This window comes from Thrips palmi, unplaced genomic scaffold (genome assembly GCF_012932325.1).
Source record: "Thrips palmi isolate BJ-2018 unplaced genomic scaffold, TpBJ-2018v1 HiC_scaffold_19, whole genome shotgun sequence".
NCBI lineage: Eukaryota > Metazoa > Arthropoda > Insecta > Thysanoptera > Thripidae > Thrips > Thrips palmi.
The window spans coordinates 3784681-3804249 of record NW_023144628.1 but is presented as its reverse complement, the minus strand read 5'-3'; the positions used below and the strand labels follow the sequence as shown (position 1 = coordinate 3804249).

At 49.8% G+C, this 19569-nt stretch overlaps 5 protein-coding genes across 11 annotated transcripts; 2 read left to right on the top strand and 3 right to left on the bottom strand.

Moving 5' to 3' along the window:
- Positions 1 to 7: 7 nt before the first annotated feature.
- Positions 8 to 4717, bottom strand: LOC117646239. Its single transcript, XM_034387073.1, has 10 exons — positions 4378 to 4717; positions 4099 to 4304; positions 3961 to 4027; positions 3358 to 3787; positions 2903 to 3240; positions 2575 to 2721; positions 2261 to 2500; positions 1009 to 1365; positions 578 to 946; positions 8 to 493 (listed from the first exon to the last, which is right to left on the bottom strand). The coding sequence occupies exons 1-10, from the start codon at positions 4594 to 4596 to the stop codon at positions 206 to 208; spliced, it is 2661 nt and encodes an 886-aa protein (XP_034242964.1). The 5' UTR covers positions 4597 to 4717; the 3' UTR covers positions 8 to 205.
- Positions 4718 to 7500: 2783 nt separating this feature from the next.
- Positions 7501 to 9727, bottom strand: LOC117645801. The gene is made up of 2 exons (XM_034386231.1): positions 9370 to 9727; positions 7501 to 9284 (listed from the first exon to the last, which is right to left on the bottom strand). The coding sequence occupies exon 2, from the start codon at positions 9263 to 9265 to the stop codon at positions 7805 to 7807; it is 1461 nt and encodes a 486-aa protein (XP_034242122.1). The 5' UTR covers positions 9266 to 9284; positions 9370 to 9727; the 3' UTR covers positions 7501 to 7804.
- A 107-nt stretch (positions 9728 to 9834) lies between these two features.
- On the top strand, positions 9835 to 12467 carry LOC117645807 (UPF0472 protein C16orf72 homolog). Of its 2 annotated transcripts, none has more exons than XM_034386245.1 (6): positions 9835 to 10332; positions 10455 to 10526; positions 11081 to 11249; positions 11384 to 11535; positions 11630 to 11797; positions 11885 to 12467. In XM_034386245.1, the coding sequence occupies exons 1-5, from the start codon at positions 10137 to 10139 to the stop codon at positions 11788 to 11790; spliced, it is 750 nt and encodes a 249-aa protein (XP_034242136.1). In that variant the 5' UTR covers positions 9835 to 10136; the 3' UTR covers positions 11791 to 11797; positions 11885 to 12467. The 2 variants fall into 2 exon arrangements, with proteins under 2 accessions (XP_034242136.1, XP_034242135.1); XM_034386244.1 differs by having other exon boundaries at positions 10137 to 10332; positions 11381 to 11535.
- LOC117645803 (caspase-2-like) lies at positions 12374 to 14375 on the bottom strand. 3 transcript variants are annotated; one of them, XM_034386239.1, is made up of 7 exons: positions 14162 to 14375; positions 13842 to 14075; positions 13597 to 13761; positions 13283 to 13518; positions 13111 to 13193; positions 12867 to 12976; positions 12374 to 12788 (listed from the first exon to the last, which is right to left on the bottom strand). In XM_034386239.1, the coding sequence occupies exons 1-7, from the start codon at positions 14285 to 14287 to the stop codon at positions 12654 to 12656; spliced, it is 1089 nt and encodes a 362-aa protein (XP_034242130.1). In that variant the 5' UTR covers positions 14288 to 14375; the 3' UTR covers positions 12374 to 12653. The 3 variants fall into 3 exon arrangements, with proteins under 3 accessions (XP_034242130.1, XP_034242129.1, XP_034242131.1); XM_034386238.1 differs by having other exon boundaries at positions 12374 to 12976; XM_034386240.1 differs by lacking the exon at positions 13842 to 14075 and having other exon boundaries at positions 12374 to 12976.
- Positions 14376 to 14535: 160 nt separating this feature from the next.
- On the top strand, positions 14536 to 19496 carry LOC117645797 (lymphocyte-specific helicase-like). 4 transcript variants are annotated; one of them, XM_034386222.1, is made up of 16 exons: positions 14536 to 14748; positions 15055 to 15315; positions 15412 to 15545; positions 15636 to 15735; positions 15815 to 15979; positions 16094 to 16276; positions 16361 to 16581; positions 16658 to 16886; positions 16966 to 17127; positions 17201 to 17331; positions 17407 to 17635; positions 17776 to 18012; positions 18099 to 18258; positions 18374 to 18484; positions 18564 to 18851; positions 18944 to 19496. In XM_034386222.1, exons 1-16 carry the CDS (start codon positions 14551 to 14553, stop codon positions 19144 to 19146), a joined length of 3012 nt encoding a protein of 1003 aa, XP_034242113.1. In that variant the 5' UTR covers positions 14536 to 14550; the 3' UTR covers positions 19147 to 19496. The 4 variants fall into 4 exon arrangements, with proteins under 4 accessions (XP_034242113.1, XP_034242114.1, XP_034242116.1 ...); XM_034386223.1 differs by having other exon boundaries at positions 14617 to 14726; XM_034386225.1 differs by having other exon boundaries at positions 14647 to 14787.
- The last annotated feature ends 73 nt before the right edge of the window (positions 19497 to 19569 follow it).

Here is a 19569-nt window from a genome sequence, read left to right as displayed (position 1 = left end):
CATAGAATGCGTGGGGAACGTATATTTATTAAAAATGGCATGGCTTTGCCAGCAGAACGGTAGGACAGCACGTGCATGCCAAAGCAAAATGACTCGAGCTAGCAATACGGGTGATGGCCCTGGAAAATGAGTGATTTGGTGTCATCTTTGGTTTCTATTTGTCCCAGGAACAGTGTTCCAAACGGTGCCCCACGGGGATGACGGCCTACAGCTTGGTGAGCGCCTCGCGCTTCTTGTGGCTGTTGCTCTTCTTGGCGGCCGTCCTGGCCTTGACGGCCGGTGGCGGGTAGCAGGGGTGCCCGGGCGGCGGCCCCAGACGCAGCTGCCGGTCGTGCGTCTGCTCCAGGAAGCCGTAGTGGCCGTCGTGGCCGCCGAGGCCGCCGCGCGGCGGGAAGGACGAGGACAGCGTCGTCGGGTGCACCGGGGACTCGAGGTCACCCCCCGCAGTCGCCTTCGTACCGGCCGGGTCGTCGAACATGGTGGCCAGCTCCACCTGACACGAACATCGTCACACATGCCAAAGATTAGTTACTCTGGGAATAAGACCGGCAAAAAGAATCCCCCTGGTGCAACTCACGTCGAGGTGGGCGGGCGCGCGGGCGGCGCGGCACGTCCCCAGCAGGGACTCGGCCAGCTTCATGCGGCGCAGCTCCTGCTCCAGGTGGCGGTCGGCCTCGGTCAGGGACTCGTGGTCGTCCTTGTCCTCCTCGCGGTACGGCGACGGTGTGCCCAGGGCGTGCTCGTCCGTCACGCGGTACTGCTCCGCGTGGACGTCGCGAGCGTCGTCCTCGCCTGGCGCCTTGCCGCCGCGCCGCAGGGTGGACGTCGGCGTGATCCGGGAGCGGGCGGCCGAGCGGCGTCGGGACTCACGCGCCATCCGGGCCACGCCGTCGAGAACCTCGCCGCGCTGCGGCTCCGGCAGCGACCAGGCCGCCTCCTGCACGAGCTGCAACGGCAGTGTGAACGAGCAGGCACCACAGAGTGCGAGATGTGAAATGTCGTACTTACAGAGAACTTCTGCATGGCTAGCAGCGCCGGGAGCAGGTCGCCGATGGCGCGGTGAAGGCCCTGGCGGTGGCGCTGCAGCAGCAGGTCGCTGAGCGGCGACGCGTTGCGCAGGCGGCCGTGCAGCGGCTCCCACTCCTCGTCCTCCTCGGGGTCGGCCTCCGCCTCAGACCCCGACCCGCCAGCCGCGGCCAGCATGGCGCGGTACACTTTGGCCACGGCGGGGGTCATGGTGCTGGCCCCGCTCGTGGAGGAGCCCTTGCTGGCCCTGCTGGCCCTGCTGGTCCTGCCGGGGGAGCCGGGGCGTGAGCGCGCCGCCGTCTGGAAGCCCGTCCCACCGGTCCCACCGTCCGCTCGGCTCTGCCACCGCGAAGGCAGAGAGTCGCACGGAAGCGAGAACCGCAGCACGCGGCCCGGGGAGGGCGCCAGCACGGCGTGGACGCCGCCGGGGAGGCGGCCGGACAGGCGGAGCAGCCACCGCGCCCACTCCCAGCCCTTGTCCGCGGCCTCCACCACTCCTGGAACACGTGGAACACGACGGGCACGATGAAGATGTGGCCAAGCCGCTACAAGTGCAGCTGGTAGGAAATTTTGCGCACCTGGCATGGGCTGCGTGTGGCCCGAGTCCACCAGCCTGCAGAAGGCGGCGAGGGCGGCCAGCTCGTCGCGGGCCTTCGTCCGGGACGACGCCCACAGCGAGTGCAGCCCCGCGGTGCGGTGCGCCGCCTGGGCCAGGGCGCGGAGGTAGCGCCGCAGGGGGGCCGCCAGGGCGCGGGGCGCGCGGTCCGCGCTCGCCAGCAGCCACCGCAACACGCTGCCCACCAGGGCGGCGTCGTCCGCAGGCACCACCACGCCAGGGTCCGAGCGAATCTGCGCCCGCACCGTAAGAATGAGCAACCCGCCTCGTCTCAGAAACAGAATGACAGGACCGACGAACACACCGCTTCGAGGAGCAGGTCCACGGCCGCGTTGTAGCGGCGCCGGAACACGCTGTCCGCCCGGGCGCGGCCGCGGCCTCTGCGACCGCCATCCCCGCCGACGGCCGCCCCTCCGCTGCTGCTGCTGGACGCGCGGCGCGGCCGGCGAGGGTGAGGACTCGCACTGGGCGAGTGGGCGGAGCGGCTCCTGGACCCGCTCTCCGATCCCCGCCTCTGCGTCGCGAACATCCAAATGAGATCGTTACTTGCGGCCCCACACACTGTGAGAGTTGACTGCTACTGGCACTGCCGCGCGGCTGCTACCGGCTGCCACTCACCGCGAGGGCGTACGTCCTGGCCTGCTCCAGCACCACGGCCACGAGGCACGCCACGTCCTCGGCGTCCGCGGTCACGGCTGCTTCCCTGCTGCCTGCGAAGGCAGCCTCTCCCGCCGGCTTCTTCTCGTTGGAGCTGGCCGAGCCGCTGGAACGCAGCGTCCCGGTGGAGGACGCCGCCGACAGCGTGGCGAAGGGGTGGCGCCGCATGGTGCCGGGGAACCAGGAGTGGGCCGAGGCGCCCTGGAACAACAGCAACAACGTGTACTCGTGTGGGCGCGCGGCCGACACCAGTCACCTCCAAACAGCACACGCACCTCGATGCGCAGCGCGCGGCACAGCAGCAGCCCCCGCAGCAGCGCGCCGATGTACTGCAGCTGCCGCGGGCTGAAGTGCGCCGTCTCGGCGGCCGGCCCGTTGCTGGACACGCGGAAGCCCAGGCGCCGCGACCTGGTGGCCGCGGGGGGCGTGCTGTCCTTGACGGCGGCCGTCCAGGCGGGGAGCAGCGCCTCCTCCAGGCGGCCCCAGCAGTCGCCGCTCGTCGCCTCCTCGCCCGGCCAGCACGTCCAGCTCTGACAACACGGTCAATCCCATCAGGCACCTGGCGAGCAACGCGAAGCGCTTCTCCTAGGTCCGCGTCCTAACCTGGTGCGAATGTCGCCGGGTCCTGGCGTCCACACCCGCGCCGGAGCCGAGGCCCTGGGGCACGCCAGGCACGGCGGGGGCCGAGCAGTCAACGTGCAGACGGCGCAGGAAAGCGGCCAGGGCAGAGGCGTCGCCCATCAGGGCCTCCTCGGACAGCGGCACGCCCTGGCGCGCGCTCGCCGACAGGATGTGCAGCGACGGGAACAGGTAGCTGCGTTCGCTGGCGCCGCGCAGGACGCACACCAGCCTGTCCAGCACGGCGACCACGTGCAGCGCGGCGGACGCGGGCAGCCAGCGCTGCATGTGCAGCATGTCGGGGTCCTCGTCCAGCTCCAGAGCTTCCAGGCGCCAGAGCAGCAGCGACTTGAGGGCGTGCCTGGACACGGCGCGCAGGGCCAGGGCGCGGCGCACGGCGTGCAGGGCGCGGAGGGCACGCGTCACGGCGCTCCGCGGGCCGTAGTGGCGCAGCAGCGTGGCCTCGGCGCAGGGCGCCCACAGCTGCCAAGTACAGGGCCGGTCGTCGCACCGCAGCAGCAGCGGGGGGCCGCTCGCCACCAGGAAGCAGCCCGTCGTGGCCACGTGCTGGTACAGCAGGCAGTCGGGGTGCGTCAGCGGCACCCTGGCCGGCAGGTCGGTGCCGCGCGGCCACCGGTCCACGCCCACGCCCAGCACCAGCTTGACGAGCACGTCGCGGGTCAGGCCCAGTCGCAGACGCACCCACGGCGACCCCTCCACGATGGCGATGCGAGCGTCCCTGGGGTCGGGGTAGCGGTCAGTACCGGACGCCAGGAAGAGCTGCCCGTCGGCGGGCAGCGCCAGGAGGTCCGCCAACACCGCGGCGTCCACCACCTTGCCCGGCGCGCCGCACAGCCGTGACTCGTCCACCTGGGGGCCGCAACGTTGGCACAGGGTTAGACAGAGACAGGGTGTCAAACTTGAAGCAGAGCGAGGAGCCTTTCCGGCGATCTTACTTGCAATGGCGAGTGCGGCCCGCGGGGCCCGCGAGGGGCAGGGGTGGGCAAGGCGACGCCCCCTGCCGGGGGCTTCACGGGCCTCACGGACGGCGACGACACGGGGGCGGCGGCGGCGGCCAGCAGCTCGACGAAGCGCTCCTGCACTTTGTCTCTGCAAGGAGCGTGAAAACGTGCAGGCACAGGAGACTCTGGATAACAGTCCTGTGTTATCACCGCACTTACCTCCGCAGGAAGCCGCCGGGGCTCAGGAATTCGGCCCACGGGTCGTGGTCGTGGCCGTTGGCGCGCAGGCGAGCATAGCCCTGCGGCACGGCCTCCTGGGCGGCGCCCTCCACCACGCGACACGGCGGCGGCGCGTCCCCTGGGTACAGCGCGGGGGTTGAGAGCGCGTCCAGGCGGACCAGGTACTCCAGCGTCAGACCGTCGCTCTGAGACAACGAGGGCCGTGAGTGGAGGCTGTTTGAGGCGGACGCCAACGCTCTAACTGCGGCGAGAACTCACCTCGCCTGAAGTCCGCCGGTCCAAACAAACGAGGTACTTGGAGGCGAAGCGCGAGTCGGCGGCCCCCACGGCGCACAGCAAGCGCTGCACCAGCCGCTCGCAGACGGCCTCCACGCCGGGCGCTATGTCCCCTGCACAAGGCCACCCCAGGCACATCAAGGCTGGATCGGACACGGTCGCCGCCGCCACACAGAGGCTTACCTTGCATGGGCAGGTCATCCCGGATGATGTCCCCCAGCACGGCGTCAGCGCGAGCGAGCTGCGGCGCGGTGAACTTGATGGTGTCGTGCTGCAAGGCGAGGCTCGCCTCTGCACCCTTGCCGCCGGCCCCGCGCCGGCCTCGAGGTCCTCGACGGCCGCGAAGGCCCTCCAGGCACCCGGCGTCCTCTTCACTGCTGCCGCCGCCGCCGCTCACGCAGCCGCCCGCGCCGCCCCCCATGGCCTGAGGGGGCCGACCGCCAGCACTGCCGCTTTTCGCCGCTTTCGTCTGAGCAGAAAAACCCATCGGAGAGATATTAGCCATTTCCTTATGCCTGTGACGTCACGTCACTCCCGCGAGCGGCCGCCTATCGCGCTACTCGCGCCCCTTCTCGTTCATCTCCCGACGCCCCCCCGACGCCCCCGCGACGCACATTGCCATTGCCGGGAGTGGGCGCTGAGCACGCAGGGTGCCGCCGGCGTCGCACGCAGGGTGCGTGTCCAATGATTATTTCTTCGCCCAGAGCCGGTTCCACTCGACACCACGAGGTGTCGGGAGGGACGACGTTGGCGAGCTCGAGCACAATCGATTGCCACAAGTGGAGCTCCCTCCCGCGGACACGGAGACGGAGGCGAAGCGAAGGCAGCGCGGAAGCCGCCTTGCGGTGCTCGCGGTGCTCGCGGTGCTTCCACGGGACAACGCCGTCAAATAGTCGTCGCCTCGTCCTGCAATTGCTGCCGCTCCGCGAGTCTAGTGTGTGAGCGGGGAGGTGACGCGGCGCGGCGCCGGAGCCAGAGGCCAGAGGAAACCACACTGCTATTACAGGCGATGCGGCGGCCTCACGGAGACGGGCTGGTGACGACGGGAGCCGCCAATTCAAATAGAGAGGGAAAAAAAGGGAGAGATTTTTTGACGGGAACCTCCTTTTGGTCTTCCCCCATCACTTAAGACCACACCATTGCCGCTTTCACGCGTGTGGATGCTACGCCCAGTTTCCTACATTCCTGACAGACCCGCGCCCAAAAGATAAGGCCACCAGCGCGACAGTAAATTGACAGTGGCGGCCCAGCCAGCCCAGCCCTCCGGTGCCGCAAGAGGAACAGGGCGCACTGGGCGCACGCAGTCGTACTACACACGCCGTCAACGCCTCCCCGACGCGAGGCGCGAGATTAGGCCAGCGCCAGCCCCCCAGTGCCCGCCAGCCACGGCGGCCCCTTTGACAACCTGGCCGGGCCGGGACGGGCCGGGCGGGGTGCGGGCCGCCGAACACACAGGTGCCGCCGGGTACTTGAGCACGACGAACAATGGCTTGCTGATTGCTGATTGTCCCCCACCGTGTCACGCACCGCCCCGGCCGGCGGTTCGCCTCTCGCTGCGGTTCACGGCGCCGTCTGTTTTGCATGCGCCCAGCAACCGCTTCCGGTCCAGCAGCTTAGCGCAGCTCCGCAGACTGATGCCGAGAGTCACTTCCTCGCACTCATACCGTGAGAGCGACGGGTCGACGAAAACGACTCTTGAAATCAGTCTGCAGCTTGGGCGCTCCTTGATGAAGGCGAGGGCGCCGTGAAGGCCCCTGACTTACCCCGGCTGCCCCGGTGGTGCTTGCCGCGCTGCACTGCCTCCGCGGGGATCACGGCGCTACTGGCGGCGCGCCGCGTCCCCCACGGCCTCCATGGCGCTCCGCGGTGCCGCACTCCGTGTCGCGGCCCCGGCTGACCGCGCTGCGCCGCGCCACGTGTGTCCCCGCCCCGCCCCCGCGCAGCTTCCGGTCGAGTTTTGCCGTGGACCGCGCAGGACACCGTGCGGTGCACGCTGCACGCCGTGTCGGTGCTCGCTGCCTCGGTGCGTTGCCGCGGTGACCGTCCGGAACGCGGCCCGCGCGGCCCGGGGACGAGGCTGGGAGGCCGGAAGTGGCGGAAAGCCGTGGCGCGGCACTGTCCGTCCTACCGTCGGCTGGCTGCCCAGCCGATGTGTGGACTGCGCTCCACCAGCTGCTGAGCCCCTGGCGAAGCGAATGCAGTCATCCTGGAGGGCCAACCACCTGCGATCCTGAAGCCCTGGGGCTCTCGACACCCAACTACGACCACCTCGCGGCGGCGCTGCTCTCCGTCGCTTCAACGCCGGGCCTCCTTCCGGCCGCACGCCCAGCACGCCGCGCCGCGTCACGCCGCGCACGCACGCCTGCTTCCGGTCACTAGTAAATGGCCATGAGCGCCGTCGGCTCGCCGTCGGCTCGCCGTCGGCCTCCGTACCTGGATGGTGTGGAAGGGGTGGCTGGCGTCGGCGGCGAGGTCCTGGTAGTACCCCATCTGGGGCAGAGGAGGCAGCTTGAGGACGTAGCGCGCCATGGCCGTGCTGCCGCGCGGGCCGTGCGCCACTCACTGCGACTCACTGTGGCGGGAGTCCAAGGCAGGCCGACCACACCCTCGCCGCGACCTTTCATTCGACGGGCAGGTGACACCTCTCGGTGACACCGTGGTGGCATCCGGTGCCCAGGTCAACCGTCAGGGACAATGTAACAATGACTCGGGCACACACATACACACAGCGCCAGTGCCTCCTGGCTGGAGGCCCCCCGAAAGTGCCGCGAGCCGCGTTCTCCGCGGCAAGCAGCTCGCTGCACTGCAAGCTTCCCGTAGCCCGGCGTAGCCCCCACACCTCTGCCCCGGCCTAGACCGCGGCCCCGCGGTGGGGTTGGCTAGGGGTAGCCCCTTGCGTGAGCAAGCGCCTTAGCCCAAGGGCGGATCCAGGAATGGGCTCTAGGGGGAAAGCACCAAAAGTTGCTTACTTACAGAGGCAAAGCGCGACATTTTGCCTTTCCTCCAGGGTGCTGCGCCTTGGGCTGCGTCGCCTGCAGTACGAACAAAGCCCCCTTTCCTCCCACCAACAAGGTGTCAGGAACAATAATTTATTTGGAAAAAACATCAATTACTGACAACATATTTTATTTAATCAATATTTTAAGATAACATTGATAACATTGGCTCAATGATAAATGACAAATAAGATAACTCGCAAAATATAATTTTTTCATACAAACACAAAGTTCTCTGATGTGTAAGTACTTCAAAGAACAGCCTAAAAGTAGTTACACCACCAATTTCCCTTTTTTTAAATTCTTCCAAACATACATAAAACTTATGCCATATCACAGATATATTTTATAAAATGTAATGGTTTGTTTTAAATTAACTTACGTTCTATTGACTTCTTCACACGGATAGGGAATCACCAGAACCAAATGAGTATTGGTGGTGTGTAAAATCCCCACAGAACAATACATGCATCATTACACCACGCAGCATAGCGATCATCCTTGCGCAAAATCCCTTGGATACAATACTTTAGAGTTTTGTCTAACCAACTCCATACTTCAACATCTTCTCCATTTCTTAATATGAACAGATCGCCCATACCTTTAGTAAGAAATTTAGTTGATGGTTCCACCTCAAATTTGTTGAACTGAATTTTCCCTGTACTGTTTAGAACAGAACCAATTGTGTTACCTGATTGGTATAAAATAGAATCTCCAAACAATCCCAAACTTGTGTCTTGGAATGTAAGACCCAGGGGAGGAAGTACACAATGCTTTCCTCCTTTCAAACAGTCCCAGATAGTGAATATTCCTTGCTTGTTCACACTAACAAGAAAGTTACAATTTAAATGAATACGCATTATTGTAGACGTGTCTTGAAGCTGTTTCACACATAAATCTTTCTCTAAACTATACTCTAAAATAACATTCCCTAGTACTTTGCTTTCAAGGGCTACATAGATAAGAGAGGCATGAGAACCAAGAGCAACATCACTAATTTTATAGTTTTCAAATGGTAACTTCAAAGTCTTAAGATTTCCGCCAGGTTTAAGGGACAGAACTTCTACAGATTTAATAGTACCCCAAAAGGCTACAACAGGATCTTGGCATGCTCTTGCATAGCGAAATTCATCCTCCTCAAAATTTTCATAGATGTTTTCCACAAACCAATCATCTAGGGCTTTATCAGTTTCGCCAAGAGACAATGGAGGCAAATCAGGTGCTTCAACTATCATAGCCTTAGTATAACACAAAGTGTAATTTCCACTGTCACTTTTGTGGTAGACTTGTAATAGTCCAAGCTGAAGAACCGCAAAAGAAGTACCCTCCAAAAATATTTCAGATATGACAGCATTTGAGAATAAACAGGAAACATATTCAACAAATTCTGGCTTCTCTTTTGCTTGCTTCCATATTGTAACACCACCTGTGTCGTCGCCGAGGACAACAAACATGCGATTGAGATCCATTGAGGTGATGAGGACATGCCCTAATTGTTCAGAAACAATTTCATCAAAGTTCTGGATGGCATAACAGCCTTGTCTCCAATTCTTGTACAGATGTGCACACTGAAGAAAGTCCACATGCCAGGAGCACAATGGGACTAGTCTTGATCCTTCTTTTTGCTCAGGTGCTTTAAAATTGGGCTCCACACGGGAAGTAGTTTGGCTCCAAACTTCCGGTTGATCCAGAACTTCAGCCCAACCGCGCTGCAGACACAAGCGTCTCCAAAGCTCATTGCGATTAATTTCTTCTCGCCATCGCAAACAAACCAGAGAACAATTGGCAATATCTGATGCAGGCAGATATTCAAATATCATAGAAAGTATCTCAGGTGGAAGGAAAGCTTCGGTTTCTTCTAACATTTTGGTCATTGTAACACAACACAAAAATCTGTAAAAAATAAAACAATGTTAGGAATGTTTGCACTATTTCATGGAAAGAATACAAAAATTTTCCAAAACAAAATGTCACTCACTGTCATTTGCAACCCTATGCTGTGAACATATTGAAAAGTTTTAACCTAGCAACAACCATACGACTTGAAGCAGGTAACTTTTGAAAAGATGGTCAATACAAAGGGAGCCATGTCAAAGTACACTTTCATTAAGCAGTAAGAAAACAATTGCAAATTATCAGCTGTCATCAATGACAAGTGATCTGCACTGCAGCAAGGCCTAGCACTGCATCGAACAAACAAACCACAGAGGAAACAATTCGAACAAAACCAGGCAGGAACTTGTAGGTGACGAACTAAGTCTCTATTTCCTATTTGCCATCACATCACAAAAGTTTCCTGGTTCAAAAAAGTTAATCCAAGTGTTGTTTGTTTTTAATAACTGAACCACAGCCTTCTCACCGAACTCTGCTGGCCCTTCCCTTGAAGGCGGTGGCTTAAAATCCGAAGTGTCCAGTCCAGTGTTTCCTCATCTCCATTTTTCAGTCATTCGTCCAGAATCGGATTGTCAGTCTTTTCGCGAAACTCTCCGTAAATACCACGAAGCCTCGCCGTCACGCTTTGCCGCACTTGAGGGAATTGTGCCACAAAACGACCGTCTTGGACCACGTATTGCCCATGATTCTTTGTGTTCGTGTCTGAAATTCAGAAGTACAGTGGGCTGAAAGCTGAAGTGGAGTGAAGAGGCTCGGGGACGGCAAGGCAGTCCGAAGACTGGGTGTTGTCTGTTGTCTGGCTTTGTGTAGCTTTAAACTCTCATTTCAAGTCGACACCAATTTAGACAGAAAATGAGCGAAGAACGCGAGAGGGAAGAGGACCCACTAGTGGATTTGTGGCTCGCCAATTGGGAACAACAATGTGCCGAGCACTTGGAGAGCGAGCCTGATTGCGAGGGTCAGCTGCAGGCCGAGCGAGACAGATCCATCCACAATAATTGGTTATTGTTTCAGAACACGGCCACTGCTATCGCACAGCTGTATAAAGGTAATGCCTGCGACGCACATTCCTTAGGTTACTAATGAAACGCTCTCTCCGTCGCTACAGTTAGGCCGTCTGTTCTGGGAACTGACAATATTGATTTGTTGCGGGTTTGTTTATTATTTCAGATCGGCAGCAGGGCGTTTCGTTATGGATTCCCTTTCAAACGGCCGCCGGCACCGTCACTTCACTGTACAAAGGTATGGCAGTGCCGTGTGTGTGTTTTGCGATGGAAGCCTCTGTGAGGTGTCAAGGTTGATTGCTGTGACTTCTGTTGTTTTGATGAGGTTAAGTGCATGCACAGCCAATAACTATTCAGACACCCCCTAAAAGATGTAGTTTCAACCCAAGTTTGTGCAGTTATTCTCTTTCTGCTCCATTTCCATGCTCTCTGTGTTTGTTAAAATTTAAATTAAACTAACCCGCCTAGTTTTCTTCCGTAGCAGTCCCTTTACTATGTTTTTACGATGTTCAAAAGTAATGTTCTGACCCAGTCTGACCTCTTTGCAATAACGACTTTTTTCACTTAAATCAACATGTTTCAGAATTTTCTATCTAGCAGAAGCAAATGAACTGTTAAGATTGTCCACAGTCTGATTTAATTTTTCATCTAGTTTGCTGTATTTCCTTTGTTCTAGTCTTTTGTAATATCATCAATTCTTTATGACTAGGTTACATATTAGTTTTAAATGACGGTTGTTTTATTTCTAAGGAGTTACCTTTTTATTCTTTGAATTTCTAAACTTATTTTCAGATTCAACTGATGCCATTAGGCGGGTAGGTGAGCTAGGAGTCCAGTGTGGCTATCAACGGCGTAATAAGGAGTTAATGAACTGGGCAAGAAAGAAACGCCGCCACATTCGCCGAGAAGACTTGATGGCATATTTGGCAGGCAAACCACCCCCATTACGTCCTCATCATAGGTATGCTGTTGTGGGTGACTCAGACAAACAAAGATATAAAATTTCATTCATTTTTCTGTTTGTAATTTTTATTGTTAATGTTTCTAATAGTTTGTTTTTTTGTCTTTTCAATTTTTACATATTAATTGCAGCAGAGTCTCACCGAGGCCAAGGGTAATGCTGACAGAACGTCATGGATCTCCCAATGCTCAGCAGATGGACATCCACCATTTCCACCACAATAACCCAGCCACTATCAACACAGAAGATAACATGCATACTTTCAGAGAGGCCTTGTCTATTGCAAGTAAGTGTGATTTTCTATTCATGTTTGAAATGACCAGTTTTTTGCAGTTGCTCAGATGCCTTGTACACTTTACCGTTTCCTTTTCCTTCCTAAGGTTCAAATGTCAGTTTTGCTCGGAAACCAAGGTCTGCTGATCTAAGCACCTACATCGCAAGCGAATTTGTACGTAATGGTACTAAACGGCCGGCATCTTCGAGTCCACCTCATGATGTTAATATGGATTCTCCTACTCACAAACGAACTCGCTTTATGTAGTATAAATGTAAGTACACTAAAAATGAGACATTCTAGTGCACATTGTTTCTATTGATCTAATAGTTTTCTAATTCAATTGCTTGTTGGTTTGCAGATGTTAAGGGGAGGGGGGGATCAATAGGCAATGCCTGGGAACAACTAGAAATGTCACTTTGAATCTGTTATATCTACAACTGTGTGAACTGGGAGTATTTTTTTAAACAATTTAAATTGCTTTTTTGGCCGGCATGTCAGGTGGTCTGATTTCCCATGCCCGTATGCTATTTTCATTCACATTTTATCTGTAGTTATTTCAGGAACAGGTTTAGTCTTTGTTCTTTCCATGTGTTACTCAGTTTTGCAGTTTAAAGCGGATAGCTTACTTGGTTCCCTTGCTCATTGTTTCTGTTTGTTAGCATTGTTATTTTTTTTGTTTGTTTTATCAGTGCTTGGGTGGTTATGAAGATGTACATATGATGTATTTAACATGTGCAACCAATGAGCCTTTAACAAAAGGCCCCTGTAAAGTTTTATTTTCCTGTAGATCTTTCCAGTATGTGATGATTTTGCTGTATTTCAGCATAAAATCTAAGGAAAACTATTCTTCTGTTTAAAAAATTTAATGTATATATCCATAAATATATATACATATATATCTTATAGTTAAACACTGTGAAAAATAAACTATGTAAATAATAGCATTGTTTAAAGACAACTGTACACAATCCCTGATTCTAGTAAACCTTAAATTATTGAAAACATTTTTGAAATGTGAGTTGAAACATATCACCCCATATGCAGTACTTCGATTTTGTATTTGAGGCTTGATCAGTACGTCCTACTTGTTCAGACTCCAAAACCTTTGGAGAGACTTGTTGAAATTTTTATGATGCTGCTGCCGCTCCTTGATCATACAGGCCAGGATTAAAGAACAATCGTTTGCTTACTCCATATTTGTAGAATGAAAGTGTTTGTATTTTATGAGAATGATGATAATATTCTTCAAATTTATCATTGATCTGAAAAAGGTTTGAACATAACTTAAACTGCTTTAAAAAGAAAAACAGTCTCAACAACTTGATGCAATTGGAGTTTACCAGGTTTTTCATTTGATCCAGGTCTTTGTCGCATGCATGTTCTTTAAAGACCTCAATGAGAGCCATGAACAGCCAAGAACCATATTCTTCAAACCTATTTGCAGTTGTTCCTATAAAAAAAATTGCATTTAATTTCTAAATATTGTATTGAATGGTAAAAACTTCAACCAAATATCCTGGCAGAGAAAAAGAGAGAAAAGAAGAGTCTAGAAAAAACCAATAGGTTTTCCAGCATGTGACCGACCTTCAAAACATGGAGCCAGAAAGAAAGTATCCAACCACATATTTCGCCTATGAATAATTTCAGTGCGTCCATCTTTATCATCCCTGAAAATAAACATCTTTGATGGTTATATCAGCTGATTCCAACACAATTCCAAACTAAGCCAAACCATACATTCCTACAACAATGTTACCTGCATGCATTGATACAAAATATTTTTGGTTGTCCTTGAGGTAACTTGCAACAATCAAACAATGAAATGACCTCATTCACAAGGATTGGATCCGATTCGTCTAAATCATCAGATGAACAAATCATCAATTCCATTGAGTCATTAACTTTACCATGACTTGAAATTGCTACAATTAGAGAATCAACTGTTGATAAATCTTCTTTGGCGGCGAATTCTTTGAGCAAGCGCCGCATATCCTGAAGACAGAAGAAACTTGACTGAGTGCCACCAGGAAATAACATAAGGTAGTACATAGAAAAGACTCATGCCCATACCTTCTTGGTCTGATTTTGGTGGTATGTACCTACATAGCCCATATCTATCAAGAGATTTCCAAATGCCCTATCTAAATGTGCTCCTTTTCTTTCATCAAGTTTCTGAAATTTGATATTGTTGATAAATATGAAATAGCCTCTTGGGTCTGATGTCATCTTATAAACCTTTAAATCATACCAAAAGTTCCAATGAAACGTCTTATTAAATGGTGAAAGGGTAGTAAATAAAAAACATTTGCACATACAGATTGGCTTGGACGTTGGATTGTGCGAGACTTTTTTACTTTCTCCTGTTCATCTCTTGATTCCGTATCGGTTTTACCACTGTGAAAGCCAGTCAATATCATATATTGAGTTAAATGACCCGTATTCTTAAAACACTGTAAGAGATCCTTGAAGGCGTTTGGCCCTCGAGTTTGAATATCTTCAAATAACGACTGACATTTCAATTCTTCAGTTTTTTTCATGAAAGATTCACTCTAAATTGGAAGGAAAGGAACAGGAGAAACGTAGCAATAGATCAGATCCACAAAGACTGCCCTATCAGTAACAAAACAAAACTTACCCGGTACATTTGCAGCTGTCTCTCAGTAAATAGGTTCTCCAGACAACCTAAGACGTAATCAAAATTGCAGTTTACTGACAATTTGGATAAATTGTCGTTAAGAGTTTGTCTATCCTTTTCATCCATTTCATCAATCCAAGAGAGAAACCTCAAGCCTGACAAGTATTTGTTGTCACCGACGACCACGGTGCGAGTTGTTGTTGTTGTTGACGTGAGTGACTGTGAATATCTCTTGGATCAATTATATGCACTTCGGTGCAGTAAAAAAGTCTTTTAGCGCTTTTAGGTTTGCTTTAAATAGTTGGTGTGGTGTAGTGAGGGAAATTAGTGTTTCATTTGAAATAATTATGAAAGTATTATTACCAAAATAAAAAGTAACGAGAGTCGCAATGCTCTTAAGTGAGTGTTCGCAGGTCTCCTGCAGGGAATCTCTCCAATCCTCCCCTCCCCTTACCCTCCCGCCCCCTCGTTCCCGCCTCTTTTGTCAGATTCGGAGAGTTCTTCAAGAAGTTTTGTTGGTGCCTGTCTTATTGTTGGGATTAATCGGGATCTACGTGATCTGCAGGTACATCCGGGGGCTAATTAAGGTACCAAGCCACTGTCTGTGTTAATGCCAACGTACATAGGTATTTATTTTAACGCTTCATCATAATTGACGCTGCAGCTTGGTAAACTCAAAGGTTAGGAGAATGCCGAATGTATTTAACGATCACGGTTTCATAAGAGAGAAAACCATAGTAAAGAAGGTAGAATTTATAACATGTTTACTTTAATCATGTGCACACCAGTGTTGAGCTGTGTTGCCACTGCTAAGTAGGCTATCAAGTTGCATCTCTAGGGAACTACTCTTCTAATTTTCCTATACCATCTCTACTTGTCTGTTTTGTCCGCAGACCTTCACAATGGAGGAATCTTCTAGTCATGCTGCAAGCTCGTCGGGAAGTGAAACATCTGATGGACAAAATGGAAAGGATGTGCCTCAAACTGATGGGGTAGATAATGCCACGGAATCCACAGCCAATGGTAGCACAGAACCATTGTCCAATGCAGAAACACATTCTGAGATGGATGCAGTTCTTGAAGAAGAAAGTGAACGCTTAGATAAAGTGATGTCAAAATCCCAAGAGGCACACAAAAAAGATTACAAGCCACAGGTAAGTTGTGTTCTGTTCCATAATTTAAGATTTTTTAAATATGATTACTTAATTATCATCGCCTGACTACTGATACACATCTTCCATTCCTTGTAGGACATTGACAAAAATCATCAGTATAAGAAACTTGTTGAATTATTGACTAAAAGCCAATTTTATACCGAGTTTCTTGTTAAAAAATTAGAACAAGATCCACTTAAAAGAAACAGTCCCAAAAAAGGGAGAGGAAGGTAATCAGTTTTCTTTCTTTCAAATGCTGCAGGGCATGATTTCCTTTGTACACTCTTACAAATTAATGTACAATACTGTCAATCTTTTAGGAAGAAGGATGACAAAAATGATCAGCCTGTGCCCCGCAAAGGAAATCAAAGAGACACCGAGCGGGTAATGGAAATTGCTGCTGATGTCATCGCCAATAAGGTATGCTTGTTACACGTAGGTTGTTAGGTTGCCTAACATGTGTATCTTATTTTAATATGTTTGCATTATTTTTTTTAAGAAATCTGGAGAGGAAGATGTTGAAGAGGGGCCAGCTGCAGAGGATGCTGACAGTGGTAGAACAAAGACATTGGAAAGTGGTCTTGTTGTTCCTCTTGGTCAACCAAAGCTGCTAGTTGGGGCATGCCTCAGGGACTACCAAATGGAAGGGCTTAACTGGTTGAGAGTAAGTTGAATTTTGAATGGTGCCTCAATTATAGTCTCTCTCACTTTTACTGAATGTCTTCATTTAAAGTATTTACTTGCTGAACTTTTTTAAATGAATTTTATTCTTTTCTAGCTGTTGTTTGAAAATGGTGTCAATGGAATATTGGCTGATGAAATGGGTCTTGGCAAGACTATTCAAGTAATTGCTCTTATTTGTCACTTAGTAGAAAAAAATGTTCGTGGTCCTTTCCTGGTCATAGGACCTCTCTCAACCCTACCTAATTGGGCAATTGAGTTTGAACGATTTGCACCACAGGTAGGGAATTCTCTAGTGCTTTGATTGGAGATATTTGCTAATTGGATTTGTTAATTAATATTTTAAAATATTGTCGTCCTTTAGATTCCTTTTATTTTGTATTATGGGAATGAAGAAAGTAGAATTGCATTGCGGAAGAAGATGTCACAGAAAAAGGTGGTAGAGGGTCATAAGGTTTACCCTGTTATTATCACCTCTTATGACTATCCTCTCAGAGATGCCAAATTCCTCAATAAGACAAGCTGGAGATACATTATAATTGACGAAGGCCATCGCTTAAAGAACCACAACAGTCTGTTATCACGGTATGTTACCCTGCTTGTTTTACCTACCCACAATTCTCTTGTTGGTATTTATTTTAATTTACATTGTCACCAATAGGGCACTCCGGCAGTACACATCTGCAAATCGTCTGCTTTTAACTGGTACACCGCTACACAACAGTTTAAGTGAGCTTTGGGCCTTGTTAAATTTCCTTGTCCCAGAAATATTTGACAATCTAGAAATATTTGAATCTTGGTTCCGTATTGAAGATTTGTCAGATGACAACGCCAGTGAAAAGGTTCTTGAAGAAGAGAAAAAGTCACAAATATTATCCACGATGCACAAAGTAATTTTTGTGAAGCTAAACCAATGAAAAAGTTTTGATACTGTGATGGTGTAAACTGGTTCATCTTTACTCTTTGTAGATCCTTTCACCTTTCATGTTGAGACGGGTGAAGTCTGAGGTGAAATTAAACCTTCCCTCCAAGAAGGAGTTAGTTGTATATGCTCCAATGAGTTCCATTCAGCTAGATTTATATAGAGCAGTCTTGGATTACAATTATTCAAAACTGAAAGCTATGGATGAAGTAAGTACCAGAACAATGAACTTGATTGTAATGTTTGGTTTCTTGCATTTTTTTATGACCTTATTTCTCCTAGCAAAAAGATGTTGAGGAAGATGGGTCACGCCCCAAACGTTCCTGTACTCAAACTAAGAAATATTATGTATTGGAGGATCTGTTTCATGATGAAGATGCTCTTATGAACAGTTCTGGATCAACAATTGATAAGTTAGTATTCTACTAGACCTCCTTGCCCCATGTGTGTGCTGGATATTTGATTTTTTGTCTATGACCTTGTTACAGTAAAACTCTGATTGTTGAAGATAAAGAAAACCCTAAGTATGCAATCCGAGTAAAAATGCAGAATTCCTCTATGATGTTGCGCAAAATAGTCAACCACCCATATTTGATTCAGTATCCTTTGGAACAAGGCACAGAGTATGCTCGTATTGATGAAGATCTAGTGAAAGCATCTGGCAAGTTGCAGGTTCTGGATGCTATGTTAACTAAATTGAAGGAAAGAGGGCATAAGGTACCCTTTCATCTTTTCTTCTGTACTTTTATGTTGTTTGGATCAAAACAACTGTAATTTCAAAGCTTTCTTATTTTTTATTTATTTTTTATTTTTTTACCTTTTCATATTTTATTAATCTTTTCTTTTTTATCTCATAGGTTCTATTGTTTAGCACATTCACATCACTTATTGAAATCCTAGAAGACTATTTATCTCTTCGCTCGTTCCCCTATGTTCGACTTGATGGCAATACCAAGTTGGAAGATCGCCAAGCTTACATCAAGCAGTACAACAATGATCCTGATATGTTCCTATTTTTAATATCTACCCGTGCCGGTGGTCTTGGTATCAATTTAGCTGCAGCAGACACTGTCATCATATTTGATAGTGATTGGGTACAATGTTTTTGTATATTTGCTAGTATTTTTCAAGTAAGTCCCGTTTTACAAGTCTTTTCTCTAATGTGTTCTTGATCTTACAGAACCCTCAGGTTGACCTGCAGGCTCAAGACCGTTGTCACAGGATAGGCCAAACCCGTCCTGTTGTTGTTTACCGGTTTGTAACTGCTGGAACTGTTGATGAACGAATATTTGTTAGAGCAGCAGCAAAGCGCAAACTTGAGAAAATTATTATTCATAAAGGTACTTTTTCTAATAAATTGAAATATATTTAGTGTATTTGGAATGACAGCAATTTTAGTTTCAAATAGATGTGCCGTACTCGACATATTACTTATTAGCCTCCCTCTTGTTCCAGGCAATTACAGTGCCCTTAAACCAAAAGATGAACACTCCATTGATTTAGTAGAGCTACGAAAACTGCTAAACTCTCGAGATCATCAGCAGGTGATTTATCCTAATGGTTATGGTAAGTATCTTTATGGATTCAGTATACGAACTGTATGTTTTCATGGTGAAGTCCCCTTATGTGTTTTTCTCTTTGACAGTTTTCTCTGATAACGAACTGGACGAATTGTTGGATCGATCTGACTTAATTGATGGAAAAGTTGAAAATTCGTCTTCAAGTGGTTCCAAAGTTGAAGAACGGTCATTCAAAGAATACTATGGGTATACAGGAACAAAAAAAGTCATCAATGATGAAGAAATCAGTAGTAATGTTCAAATTGTAGATCAAGATAGCAATGATGCGCCTTGCGAGGTCACTCCTGTGAAAAGAAGCCCCATGAAAAAGAATGGCTCATCTGAAACTGTTTCAGTCCAAAACCATGATTCAGGTACAGTATAACATGATTTAAATTTGTCACCAAATTGTCAATTTTTGCCTTCAATATGATTGCATTTTTACCTTTGTTTTTTCATTTTGAAGAACTGAATGATCAGTCTGAAACCAATGATGCTGAAAGAAGTGCCCAACAGAACAAAGGCACAACCTCAGAGGGACCTGATGAAAGTGATAGTGGATCACAACCAGCCAAAAGAATCAAACTCCAGGATGAAGCTGAAGTTGGTTCATCTGAGTCATCAAAATCCAGTATACCTCGAACAAACAGAGCAGCCAAAAAATTATAGAAAAATTCTTTTCTAGTTTTATACATGTGCAAGTTCCTAGGTCTGGATTGACTTTGATGTGTAACTATTTTTAGTTTGTAACCTCCTGTCACAACTTGTTTTAAGTTACTTGCTGATTCTTTATAAGTTCTTAAACAGTCTCATTTCTACCAGTAACATTCCTTCAAACTGCCTTGTTTCCTTCAAATCTTCTTTCTGTCAAAACTTTATTGTGCTCATTTGTTACATGGCTGTTTCGAATTACTCAAAGTGATTTAAGATCCTTGTGTTTCGTTTTTTTTTTTCTTCATTTTTATTCTCATTTTTTTTATTTAATCAACAATAAAAGTGGATGAGGAAACAACACAATACACCTCTGAGTTTATTCCCTTGCCATCTCACCCTGTCACTTGGGTGGCGCATGGCCCAACCATAAAGCGGCGG

Bases quoted from the DNA above. Each gene is read 5' to 3' on its own strand.
- LOC117645801 (XM_034386231.1), bottom strand. From the start codon at position 9,265: ATGACCAAAATGTTAGAAGAAACCGAAGCTTTCCTTCCACCTGAGATA.
- LOC117645803 (XM_034386238.1), bottom strand. From the start codon at position 14,287: ATGGATGAAAAGGATAGACAAACTCTTAACGACAATTTATCCAAATTG. The intron at 14,076-14,161 runs GTAAGTTTTGTT...CTTCCAATTTAG, and splicing joins GACAGCTGCAAATGTACCGG to AGTGAATCTTTCATGAAAAA. The intron at 12,977-13,110 runs GTCGGTCACATG...TTTTTTTTATAG, and splicing joins TCTGGCTCCATGTTTTGAAG to GAACAACTGCAAATAGGTTT.
- LOC117645807 (XM_034386244.1), top strand. From the start codon at position 10,137: ATGAGCGAAGAACGCGAGAGGGAAGAGGACCCACTAGTGGATTTGTGG. The intron at 10,333-10,454 runs GTAATGCCTGCG...TTATTATTTCAG, and splicing joins TATCGCACAGCTGTATAAAG to ATCGGCAGCAGGGCGTTTCG. The intron at 10,527-11,080 runs GTATGGCAGTGC...ACTTATTTTCAG, and splicing joins CGTCACTTCACTGTACAAAG to ATTCAACTGATGCCATTAGG.
- LOC117646239 (XM_034387073.1), bottom strand. From the start codon at position 4,596: ATGACCTGCCCATGCAAGGTAAGCCTCTGTGTGGCGGCGGCGACCGTG. The intron at 947-1,008 runs GTAAGTACGACA...CTGCCGTTGCAG, and splicing joins TAGCCATGCAGAAGTTCTCT to CTCGTGCAGGAGGCGGCCTG. The intron at 494-577 runs GTGAGTTGCACC...TGTTCGTGTCAG, and splicing joins GCGCGCCCGCCCACCTCGAC to GTGGAGCTGGCCACCATGTT.
- LOC117645797 (XM_034386222.1), top strand. From the start codon at position 14,551: ATGCTCTTAAGTGAGTGTTCGCAGGTCTCCTGCAGGGAATCTCTCCAA. The intron at 16,277-16,360 runs GTAGGGAATTCT...GTCGTCCTTTAG, and splicing joins TTGAACGATTTGCACCACAG to ATTCCTTTTATTTTGTATTA. The intron at 18,852-18,943 runs GTACAGTATAAC...TTCATTTTGAAG, and splicing joins AGTCCAAAACCATGATTCAG to AACTGAATGATCAGTCTGAA.